Source organism: Eptatretus burgeri, chromosome 3, assembly GCF_056783735.1.
Source record: "Eptatretus burgeri isolate ZD-2024b chromosome 3, Ebu_testis_v1, whole genome shotgun sequence".
NCBI lineage: Eukaryota > Metazoa > Chordata > Myxini > Myxiniformes > Myxinidae > Eptatretus > Eptatretus burgeri.
In genome coordinates this window covers 126,332,543-126,345,042 of record NC_140963.1, presented here as the reverse complement: position 1 = coordinate 126,345,042, position 12,500 = coordinate 126,332,543, and the positions used below count along the sequence as shown (strand labels likewise).

The window sequence follows — 12,500 nt, the reverse complement described above, 5'->3', positions numbered from 1 at the left end:
TGTCTGGTCGATTGTATGAATAATACTCACTCTAAACATCACGCGAAAAGGAAATACAAGGCTCACCTTTGTCTGATGCTTGGTCTCATCAGCAGCCCCATAAGTCACAGCAATGGGGGGCATCCGTGTCAAGACCTCCAAGACGAGAAGGGGACATCCTGCCTTGAAGTATGTGTGGGCAGTGGAAAAGTAGAGGTTGCGTTCACGCAAGCTGATGCCTTTGGACTGTTGTTGACCAGCTGCCAAGCGCTGCCGCTGAATCAGAGGATGGGAGCGCAGAAAACTGTAGAAGCTGAATATCGCTGGATTGCAAGAGCTTGAGAGGTAAGCTGTACCGCTGCCTGGAAACAAAAACCCATTTTGACTTCACGAGCAGAGCATACTTTGTCACAAAAGTTTCTATTGCATGAGAATTTACTCATCATCTGTTGTTCAAGAAAGACTGATCAAAACCCAAAAATGCAAATTCCAAAGTACCTCTGTCGCTCTTGTAATCGGGCTGATCCAGCAGTGTGGCCAGTGCACCTGAATAGTCACCTACAATCCAGAAAGCAAGACTGCGTAGAAATGGGTCATTATGCTTCTGAGCCTTCACATCACATCTTTCACATTTTCTGAGCACATACAGTGCTAACGTCGTGCGGTACAAGGATGAGCCGGCATCTGGATCAGCTTCATAAAGTCGGCAAATTACAAGAGCAAGTTGCAGGTCTTCGAGACGCTCCACACAAACCTGGATAAGGTGGGAGGAAGATTGTGGAATGGAGGAAAGCGAACGACTTCTAAAGAGGTATTTGATGCAGGAATAATGTAATGTTTCGTCAAAAAAAACATGAAAGTTAAAAAACTTTCATCGATAAGGCCATTTAAGAGATGAAGGAACAAAGTCAAAACAAACTTCAACTTTGTGATGCATGGGTGGCTGCTGTTGGAGATGGAAACTTTGACAGGACAAACCTCCACTGCATCCTTCAGTGAACCAGCTAGCAGGAAAAAGGCTGCGGCCTGTTCGAAACGCTGCTTGCCCAGCAAGGCAAAAGCATTTTTTAAGGCAGCACGCCGCCATCGCTCCTCCGAAAAGTCGTTACGGAAGAACTCTGTCATTTTCAGCTCACCCTTTGACCTGCCGGACGAGTGGGCAGTGAACGAGTGCAGCATGAAGCCTGAAAGACTGGAAGAGTCATGGAACTTTGACAAAATAATTACCAACAATCTTGGAGTTCCTTGGAGTTGAAACGAAACAAATGTTTTTCCACACAAGAAGTTATAAAACAGAAAAAAAATTGAAACACATTGTGAGTAATAATAAGCAATTTTGATATTTCATAGGCTGACAACACTGTATTGCATAATTATTACGTCTACCACCGAAGGTGGACGGAGGTTATGTTTTCACACCTGTCTGTCTGTTTTTCTGCCCGTTTGTGTGGACGGATTCGGATGGAACTTGATTGACAGGTTGGGTGTGTTGATTTAACAAATCGATTATATTTTGGTGAAGATCCGGATCTGATAATTTAGTGATTGAGAGATAGGGTCAAAAACGATGTCGCAGGATAATTGAAAAAGTTATGGATGGATTATGACAAAAAAAATAGGTGGATGAGTTGGGTAGGTTTGCTGATGCTGATGACTCCATCCTCTGCCATACCATCTGTCATCCCTCAGATTGGCAAGCAGCAACCTCTTCATGCTCTGCAGATCTGGATAAAATCACAAGCTGGTCCAACACGTGGAACACGTTTTTAAATCCTGACAAATCTCACACTGCGTCTCTATATCTGCCATCATCTATCCTAGGAAAGCCACATTTCCAAGCTGGCCTCGAAAGCCAGTCTCCAACTGGCATCCTCCATCGTGCAAAGTCCTTCCTTGGCACACCTGAGCTCCTGTTCACATACAAAGCTTTCGTCTGCAGCCTGATGGAGTACTGCTCTCCCTTTTGGGCTGGTGATCTTGCCTCTTACCTTTCTCGGCTTCACGCTGTGGAAACCAAGGCTTTTAGGATCATTGGTAACTACCGCGGTGAGGCTGAGTCTTTGGGCTTCCCACACTCTCACCGCAGGCAGGTCGGTGGTCTTTCTCTCTTCTACGGTCTCCTCTCCGGTCTCGCCCCCCTCCCCCGCTCTGTCTGAGATATTTCAGAGATGTCTCGCCCCCCCCCCCCCATATTTCAGCAGGGTGCTCAAGGTCCGCCAGCAACCCCCTTCTGGAAAAAAAACTACCAAATCAAGAATCACTGCTAACCTTCACTCTTTCATTCCTCGATTTTATCACCTTTGGAACAAACTCCCACACTCTCTTCAATCGCACTCTTCCCTCCAACTCTTCAAAACAGCTTCTTACCACCACCATCTCTGATCTTCCCTCATCCAAAACCATGATCTTTTCTACCCCCGTTAAACCACCCCAAACCCACCTCCTTCAAATTCCCTGTTTTCCTTCATGAAAGTCCCTGTCGTGTCCAGCTTGTTTATCCTGTGTACCCTACCCCATCCCTCTCCCTTCCACATATATCTTCATGTCTCTGTTCCACAATGTTTTTTTCCTTCCGTCTCCTGCCCCTTTTGTCTCCTGCTCCCCTTGTTGTACATTCTGTGTGTTAGCTCTCATACGAGCCTCGACATTGTATTCCAAAAAAAAAAGGAAAAGAAAAGGTGAAAAGAACAAGTTGATTCAATTTTGGTTCAATTACGTCCAGATTCAGATCCAGCCTAACAGTGAGATACAAAACGTAAACTGTTCAGCCTGGCAAAGGTATGTGCTCCACCGAGACCCGTTCTCATGAGTGTTGATCAAACACATTTTGATTAAAAAAAAGAAGAGATTTTGCGTACTAAATGTTGGCATGATTAAACTTGTCATTTTATTGGTCAGAAATGGTTGAAAATGCAGAAGAAATCTTCTTGGAACCTTCGGCACCTGGGGCCTGTCCGAGGGCCCCAGTGCCCCGGTCCATTGTGGTAGGACCCAAAATTGGCAATTCAGTATTTCATTTGGACCTTTAACTGAAAATACTAAATGCATCACTGTTTAGGGAAATGGTAATCTGCCTGCAATGCCTCAAATGGTTTCCTGTATATTTGATGCCTGTCCATACATTGTGGAATAATATCCTCAGGCAACTTGGGATGGGTATTGATAAAATGCCACCAATGAAAAGGCAGCACTGGTTATAAAAAATACATACCCCAAACCAAATGGCAAAAATAAACAAAATAAATAAATAAATAAATGAAAGCTCTGGATGAAACCTCGTGGTTTCAGCAGGAACGATGATTATTACTTCTGCCATCGAATGTGAAGGAGGTTATGTTTTCACCCCTTTCTGTCTGTTTGTGTGCAGGATATCTCAAAAAGTTGTGGACTGGTTCGGTGTGTGACAAGGACGAACTGATTAGATTTTGGTGAAGATCCAGATCCATATCCAACCACGAGAATTTTTGAAGTAATTCTTCACCATTGAGAGATAGTGCTCAACCGATATATAGCACAATACACTACATGGCCAAAAGTATGTGGACACCCCTTCTAATTCGTGGATTCGGCGATTTCAGCCACACCCATTGCTGACAGGTGTATAAAATCAAGCACACAGGCATGCAATCTCCATCGACAAACATTGGCAGTAGAATGGGCCGTACTGAAGAGCTCAGTGACTTTCAACATGTCACAGTCACAGGATGGCACCTTTCTAACAAGTCAGTTCATCAAATTTCTGCTCTGCGAGAGTTGCCCCGGTCAACTGTATGTGCTGTTATTGTGAAGTGGAAACGTATAGGAGGAACAACAGCTCAGCCATAAAGTGATAGGCCACACAAGCGCAGAGAAGGGACCACCAAGTGCTGAAGTCTGTAGTGTGGAAAAATTGTCCGTCGTCGGTTGTAGCACTCACTACCGAGTTCCAAACTGACTCTGGAAGCAATGTCAGCACAAGCGCTGTTCGTTGAAAGCTTCAAGAAATGGGTTTCCATGGTCGAGCAGCTGCACACAAACATAAGATCACCATGCGCAATTGCAAGCGTCAGCTGGAGTGATGTAAACCTCACTGCCATTGGACTCTGGAGCAGTGGAAACATGTTCTCTGGAGTGAAGAATCACGCTTCACCATCTGGCAGTCCGAAGGACGAATCTGGGTTTGGCGGATGCCAGGAGAACACTTCCTGCCTGAATGCATCGTGCCAACTGTAAAGTTTGGTGAAGGAGGAATAATGGTCTGGGGTTGTTTTTCATGGTTCGGGCGAGGCCCCTTATTTCCATTGAAGGTAAATCTTAACACCACAGCATACAATGACATTCGAGATGATTCTGTAGTTCCAACTTTGTGGCAACAGTTTGGGGAAGGCCCTTTCCTGTTTCAGCATGAGAATGCCCCTGTGCACAAAGCGAGGTCCATACAGAAATAGAACGTAATCAGGCATTACGTGGCAGAGGTATGCGCTCTACCGAGTGCCCTTCCAGTTTATTAATGCAGCAATCACTTTTAAGGCAGGAAATGAAAATATCCACACATTAAGGACAGGTCTTGTATGGCAATATAAAAACATTAATTTCACCTCGGCATTAAGCAAGTGGCCCCACATTTTACATATTTTTAAGCAGTGTAGCCGCTTCAATGTTTGGAAAGTCCACCTATCCATCATTCAAAAATGAAGAAGAAGAAGCTTTCCAACCCTCCGTGTGGGGATAACCAGTCGCAAATTGGCATTTGCAGTGTCGCCACGCGTGTCCACGTACGTACCCATGCACACAAACAGGCCTTTATTTATCTGTTTATTTTGAAACTGCACTGCTTCCTTTGGACATGGGTACAATTTTTTTTTTCAACACAAGAATGCAATTCATAGAAGAGCAAGGTGAGAGGGCAAAAAGGCAACCAACTGACAGTGGAACAGTGTGGCAACAGCTGGACACTACGCAAGAGCAGGAACTAACAAATTCAAGATAGCTTTTCACCACAAGCTCAAATCTTCCCCCATCCAAAACCATGATCTTTTCTACCACCCCCACCAATACTCCCCTCCACCCCGCCCCCCAACCAAAAAAAAAAAATTGCTTCTGTATCCATCTTGTACACCACTTGGGTTCTTCCGTGACCATCATCGTTCCACGCATTCCCTTGCTTGTGTGTCTCCGTCTATTTTCTCCCTTTCTTTCTGCTCTTCCTTTTCTTCCATTGCTTCCTGGTCCATTCTGTGTTCTCGCTCTTCCATGAGCCTTGACTGTGTGCAAAAAAAAGGAAAAAAAACACACACATACCTGCAAGTCAAAGTGTTGGGTTCACAATTATGGGAACTTATTATTGGGGTATCCAGTCGAATGGACTGGGTAACCTATTGCTTTTCTTCTGTTTATTTCTTATTTATTATTTTTCTTTTTCCGCTGGAGATTTTCGGGTGTTTTCGCTTTAAAAAACATTTTCTTAGGAACGTAAGCCTGATCGACACAAATTTTTTTACCATAGTATGTGTCATTTTTGATAGCATACTTAACTGAAAATTATGACGTCATGTCACGTGGTACGGGCACCATCTTGAAAAAACCGATAAACTTGGGATCTCTGTATCTCTGAGGCCGTGCAATGGAAAAAAAATTTCACTTCATACATTTTAATGAACTCCCCATGGGGAACGGGTGATTTTTCGTGACGTCATCGGTGAAGCGGTATCCCGGTGAAAATTCAAGTATAACTCTGGACGGGAAAAATCTGAAAATTGAGTGTCATCGACACAATTCACCGTAGAAAAAAAAAGGAGTATGACGTCAAAGGTGACTGGTTTCGGCAGCCATCTTGTTTTGAAAAAAAGAATTTAAAACATCTTCTTCTCCAGAACAGCTGAACAGATTGAGGTGAAACTTTACATGCACATTCCCCAAGACATCCTTTTACAAGTTTGTTAATTTCTTATTGATCGTTCACATGGTTTGGTGGCCATATTGAATTTACCCGAAAACCTTCAAACATCTTTGTCTCCAGAAAGGCTAAACCAATTATGGCGAAACTTTAAACACACATTCCCCATGACATCCTTTTATAAGTTTGTTAATGAATAATTGATAGGTCACATAGTTTGGCAGCCATGTTGGATTTAAGAAAAATATTAAATAATGTTTTCTCTGGAACTGCTTCATATATCGAAGCAAAAATATGCAACTATTATCTCCCACGATGTCTGCATATCCGATAAAAATTATGATATCACAAGTCACATGGTTTGGTGGCCATCACGGATCGGAAAATGCACTTCATCCGATTAACACGAAACTTCACCGATCTGTTGCCCTACTCCACTGGATGCAGAACATAAAGTTATGATGTCAAATGTCACATGGTTCGTCAGCCATATTGGATTGAAAATTAATAAATTTTAAAAATCTTCTTCTCCAGAACGGCTGGACAGATTGAGGCAAAAAAAAAACTTTACACACACTTTCCCCAAGACATCCTTTCACAAGTTTGTTAATTTCTCATTGATAGGTCAAATGGTTTGGTGGCCATATTGAATTTACCCGAAAACCTTCAAACATCTTCTCCAGAACAGATGGTCAGATCAAGGGGAAACTTCACAAACATGTTGCTCAAGGGTAGTGAATATAAGTTTGTAAATGAATAATTGGAAGGTCACATGATTTGGCAGCCATGTTGGATTCAAGAAAAATATTAAATAATATTTTCTTTGGAACCTCTTATCCGAATCCAAGCAAAAACTTGGCAACTATCATTACACATGCCTGTATATATGGTAAAAATTGTCACAAGTCACATGGTTTGGAGGCCATCTTGGATAGAAAACACACCTTGTCCGATCAACACGAAACTTAAAAAGCATGATCCACTAACCCAGTGGAGGGACAATTTAAATTTATGATGTGATAGGTCACATGGTATGGCAGCCATATTGGATTGAAAATTAATAACTTTAAAAGTCTTGTTCTCTGAAACGGCTGAACAGATCAAGGGAAAACTTTACATGTACGACAGCCTCTCCATGACGAAAAAAAAGTTCTCCCCCCCTTTTGATGTACGACATCGTTTGGCAGCCATATTGGATTGAAGGAAAAATATTAATTAATGTTTACTCTGGAACCACCACACCAATAAATGTGAAACTTCACAGTAATGATGGAAGAGTCATGCGGAATGAAGAGTTTAAATTTCAACTCAATCGGTACCATAGTTTGGCAGCCATGTTGGATTGAAGGAAAATATTAAGTAATATTTACTCTGGAATCGCTGCATCAATAAATGCGAAACTTCACAATTATAATCTTGCCAACATGGGAAACATAGGTTTAAAATTTCTACCCGATCGGTCACACGGTTTGGCAGCCAGAATGATTTAATTATTTGAATTTGAGAGCTTTTAGATTATTATTTTTTTCCAGAAGGCTCACTTGGCTGCACCTGCATGCGTTTGATGGTACAGGAACAGCAATTAAATTGATACGGATGATGGCTCCAGGAAAAATGGTCAACTGTGTGCAAAATATATTGATGGAACGTGGCCTGTTCCTCGGTCCATAACTTGTGAATCCCGCGTCATAGAGAAACGTGTGGGGCCTCATAAGGCGGTATTTGTATCAAAGGCAGACGTCTGGGTACCCGGTCATCACTGCCACCAGTTATGAAGTGGCAGTTCTAGTTAGGGCTTCAAGCATGGCTGAAGCTCTATTGAATTCGTTAGTATCATTATTATTATTATTAAAGGCATTTTATGTTCTACTGACCGATTTTGTGGCGGATCTGGAGGGAAAATTGTTGGATGAAATTGAACGAAACTTAACAGGATAACTCACCACCTGAAGTTTATACTATGAAACATTTGATGACGTAGGTCACGTGGTATGGCGGCCATATTGGATTTTCTCTAAAACCTAAAAACATCTTCTCCAGAACGGATAATCTGACAGCCTCAATCTTTTGCACACATTTGCTAAGTTCCATGGGAATGTTAAGTTGTTAATTTGGTTCAAATCATTATTTAATTTATATGATTTAAAATGATGCCGATTCGCCTCATTAAATATGCAAAATATGCAAATGAGAGTTGAAAAAATTTAATGACACCTTTAGATCGGACATAAACAGGGGACTCCCAATATGTTTATACGATGTCTGTGTTTGACCCCAGTGAGGCCCCAGAGCCCCCCCAAAGTTGAAAATGACCCATTTTTGAAATGTCATAAAATGAAAACAACTCTTGGATGAAATTCAATGAAACTTATCCGTTTAATAACTCTCCACCTGAAGTTTATACTTTGAAAATTTTGATGACGTAGGTCACGTGGTATGGTGGCCATATTGGATTTTCTCCAAAACCTAAAAACATCTTCTTCTCCAGAAGGGATAACCCAACAGCATCAAGCTTTTGCACACATGTCCGCTATTCCATGCGAATGTTAAGTTGTTAATTTGGTCAAAATCGTTATTTAATTTATATGATTTTAAATGATGCCAATTCGCCTCATTAAATATGCAAAATATGCAAATGAGAGTTGAAAAAATTTAATGACAGATTTAGATAGGACATAAACAGGGGACTCCAAATATGTTTATAGCATGTCTGGACTTGACCCCAGTGAGGCCCCAGAGCCCCCCAAAGTTTAAAGTCACCCATTTTTGAAATGTCATTAAATGAAAACAATGCTTTGATGAAATTCAATGAAACTTAACACCTTAATAACTCTCCACTTAATGTTTATACTTTGAAAATTTTGATGACGTAGGTCACGTGGTATGGCGGCCATATTGGATTTTCTCCAAAACCTAAAAACATCATCTTCTCCAGAAGAGATAATACGACAACCTCAAACTTTTGCACACATTTGCGAGGTTCCATTGGAATGTTAAGTTGTTAATTTCGTCGAAATCGTTGCATAATTTATATGATTAAAATGATGCCGATTCGCCTCATTAAATATGCCAAATATGCAAATGAGAGTTGAAAAAATGTCATGACAGATTCTGATAGGCCTTGAAGAGGGGACTCCAAATATGTTTACACTATGTCTGTATTTTACCCCAGTGAGGCCCCAGAGCCCCCCAAATTTTAAAATCACCCATTTTTGACATGTCGTAAAATGAAAACCAAAGAAGATAGACATATAGTGACCACACATTCTGGAAGATATTTTAACGTTCTACAAATTCGCCATTTACATTAATATGCAAATGTGGAGTTATCGGACTTTTTTGGGGACTTGAAAATTTGTTCAGCCTCGATTTGTCCAATGTGAAGTTTCTTTCTTTATCATGCTGTTAGGGTTTTGCTGTATTGCTATGGGCTTTTCAATCCTTCATTGATATAACATGAGGGACCCCGTAGCTGGACCCCATTGCAGACTTGAACTAACTTTCTAACTCGGAAAACCCATATCATGTGACAGGGTGATAGTGTTGAAATTTGTTAAAATGGAGGCACGCTTTGAAGCCCGGGATTACTGGTTTACCAGTTTTAATTATTATTATTATTATTACTACAATTATTCTCAGAGCAACAAATCAAATAAGTCAGCAGGATGGCAGGATTATCACAGCTACCGTTCACAAAAGTGATCGTCACGGAGGCTCAAATTGCATGGCTGACCTGAATAACCCCCACAATACAGCTTTCTTCTTCATGGCGAGGTAGAACAACGCTGCATCCAATGGGTTTCCATTATCCTGAAACATCACCTTTGCCATCTGCAACAATCCAGACACACAATCATCATGATTATCGGCCACAAATAAAAGCCCTTTCTCATGACCAACACATTTTGTCAGTGGAACGTAGGTCGGGGCAACCAAGTACTGTCAGTTTGTAGGGTGAAGGGGTTGGGGTTGGGGGCAGGAGGAAATATGCCTTAATCAAAGAGTTTCTGTGACTACGGGTGGTCGAATGGGTTACAGATGGTGGCAGTTACAGAACAAGTCAGTCGTGCAAAGAAGTATTATAATATTTAAAAGCTTGCCACTTTTAATAACAACTAGTACGGGCCCGTAGGGGCGGGCCCGTAGGTGCGTAAACGATGACTGGATTGGGGCATTATTTCAATTCGATCGGACCAACCGTATCATAAATGGCCATAACTTGGGAAACACCTGGGAAACATATTCAGGTCTCCAGCGTCAATTGTAACATCATATCAAATGAAGAAGAATTGTGACGCCCCCCTCTCTCCCTCCTCCTCTCTCCTCCCTCCTCTCTCGCCCCTCTCTCTCGCCCCCACTCTCACCCCCTCTCTCGCCTCCTCTCTCACCCCCCCTCTCTCGCCCCCTCTTGAATTGTGACGCCCCTCTCTCTCACCCCCTCTTTCCCCCTCTCTCCCTCCCCTCTCTCTTGTCCCCCCTCTCTCACCCCAAGTCTCACCCCTCCTCTATTCCCCTGTCTCTCCCCCTCTCTCACCCCTAGTCTAGCCCCTCCTCTCTCGCCCCCTCTCCTGCCCCCTCTCCTGCCCCCCTCTATCCCCCTAGTCTCGCCCTTCCTCTCTCCCCCCTCCTCTCTCGCCCCACTCTCATCCCCCTCTCCCGTCCCCACTCTCTCGCCCCCACTCTCACTCCCCTCTCTTGCCCCCCTCTATCCCTCCAAGTCTCACCCTCCTCTCTCCCCCTCCTCTCTCGCCCCCACTCTCATCCCCCCTCTCCCATCCCCCTCTCTCGCAGATATTGGTCAACAGATAAATGGCCGTAACTTGGGAACTGCTCGTCCGACTTGGGAACTGCTCGTCCGATTAATATCAAACCTCGAAAAGGCACATCCGCGGGTCCCCAGCAATATTCTTGGCAAGTTTCAATCAGATCGGACCGTCAATCGTGCAAAAGAAATAAAATAAAAAAGAAATAAATAAACATTAATTGTGACGTCATAGCACCGTGTCTTGTCATTGGTCGACAGATAAATGGCCGTAACTTGGAAACCGCTTGTCCGATTAATATCAAACCTTGAAAAGGCACATTAGCGGGTCCCCAGCAATATTCCTGGCAAGTTTCAATCAGATTGGACCGTCAATCGTGCAAATAAAATAAAAAATAAAAAATAAATGAATAAACATTAATTGTGACGTCATTCGTGATGTCATTGCACCGTGTCTTGTCATTGGTCGACATAAATGGCCGTAACTTGGGAACCGCTTGTCCGATTGATATCAAACCTTGAAAAGGCACATCAGCGGGTCCCCGGCAATATTCCTGGCAAGTTTCAATCCGATTGGACTGGTGATCGTCCGGTTATTAATAATTTGGGAAAAAATTGGCATGATAAGGCGAGAAGGTGGAACGACACCTTCAGCTGCCATATATACACCTTTTCAACACTGAAAAAGCAGTAAAATGGCCGTAACTTGGCAACCGCTTGTCCGATTGATATCAAACCTCGAAAAGGCACATCTGCGGGGCCCCGGCAATATTCCTGGCAAGTTTCAATCAGATCGGACCGGCGGTCGTCGAGAAACTGCAGTCGCAGACACACACACACACACACACACACACACACACACACACACACACACACACACACACACACACACACACACACACACACACACACACACACACACACACACACACACACACACACACACACACACACACACACATTGCTGGAATTACAGATAGATGACAATCATGGCTCATTAGCATTCTCTCATTGGAGTTGTTTATTGTTCAAAAATTGGAAATGCAGCTGCTGCAATCAAAGTTGTGAACAAAATAATACTGTCGTTTCATCAGATTATAAGCAACTTACGACGCAATGCTCAGAAATGATTTCTTGCAATAGTTAAACTGCCATTTCTGAGCGATTTCAGCTTCTTTAAATTTTAAAATGAAACTTTTTTCTTCTTCTTCAATCCAGATATATTTTGGGTGAAGTTCAAAAGTAATAAAGTGTTGACTTCTGACCTGCCCATTGTTTTTGGTGTGACCCTGAAGTTTCCTCCCCTACACCATATTTGTTGCATTGTGCAGGTGTGGTATCATCAGATTGGAATGCTGTGTGCGTTTGTGGGCGTACATGGATTAGGAAGCATCAACTGTGCAGTTTTTATGATTTGTTTGCAATCATGCTGAAATGTTGTGCCTGAGATTTAACACTGCGTTGGTTAGTGTTTTTCATCATCCTTTACGGGCTGACAGGATGGCCTAGAGGGAAGTATACTTGCCTCTCAGCTGTCGAGTCTGGGTTTGAATCCCGATCCAGCTATAAATTGTCATCCCAGTGTTTCATGCGATTCATCAATGTGTGTGCCGTCCCTTGGATGGACGTTAAATGGGCGTACCATCTGCTCGCATTCATTGGTAGACGTTAAGATCCCATGGTGTTATTTCCTAAAAGTAGGCAAGCCTGGCTGCTGGCACCATGGCCAAATTACAAATTCCTGTCCATATCAGAAGAGGGCACTGCATCAGCGGCGCAGCCATGCCCTCAGCCATTGATGCTACCCCACAGCATGTGATCTATACGAACGAAGAATCATCCTTTACCATTTTCGCTACTGGCGCCTTTCTTGCAGAGCAGTAG

The 12,500-nt window shown here is 42.9% G+C and overlaps 1 protein-coding gene across 3 annotated transcripts in view; it reads right to left on the bottom strand.

Moving 5' to 3' along the window:
- Positions 1-12,500, bottom strand: part of LOC147030931 (dmX-like protein 2) — a 504,858-nt gene that overhangs the window by 213,188 nt on the left and 279,170 nt on the right. For all 3 annotated transcript variants that reach the window (XM_085875495.1, XM_085875494.1, XM_085875496.1), the window contains 4 exons: positions 9,588-9,685; positions 958-1,123; positions 478-733; positions 67-341 (listed from right to left, as the gene is read on the bottom strand). In XM_085875495.1, the coding sequence (XP_085731621.1) occupies positions 67-341; positions 478-733; positions 958-1,123; positions 9,588-9,685 (795 nt within the window). The remainder of the gene's footprint in view (positions 1-66; positions 342-477; positions 734-957; positions 1,124-9,587; positions 9,686-12,500) is intronic.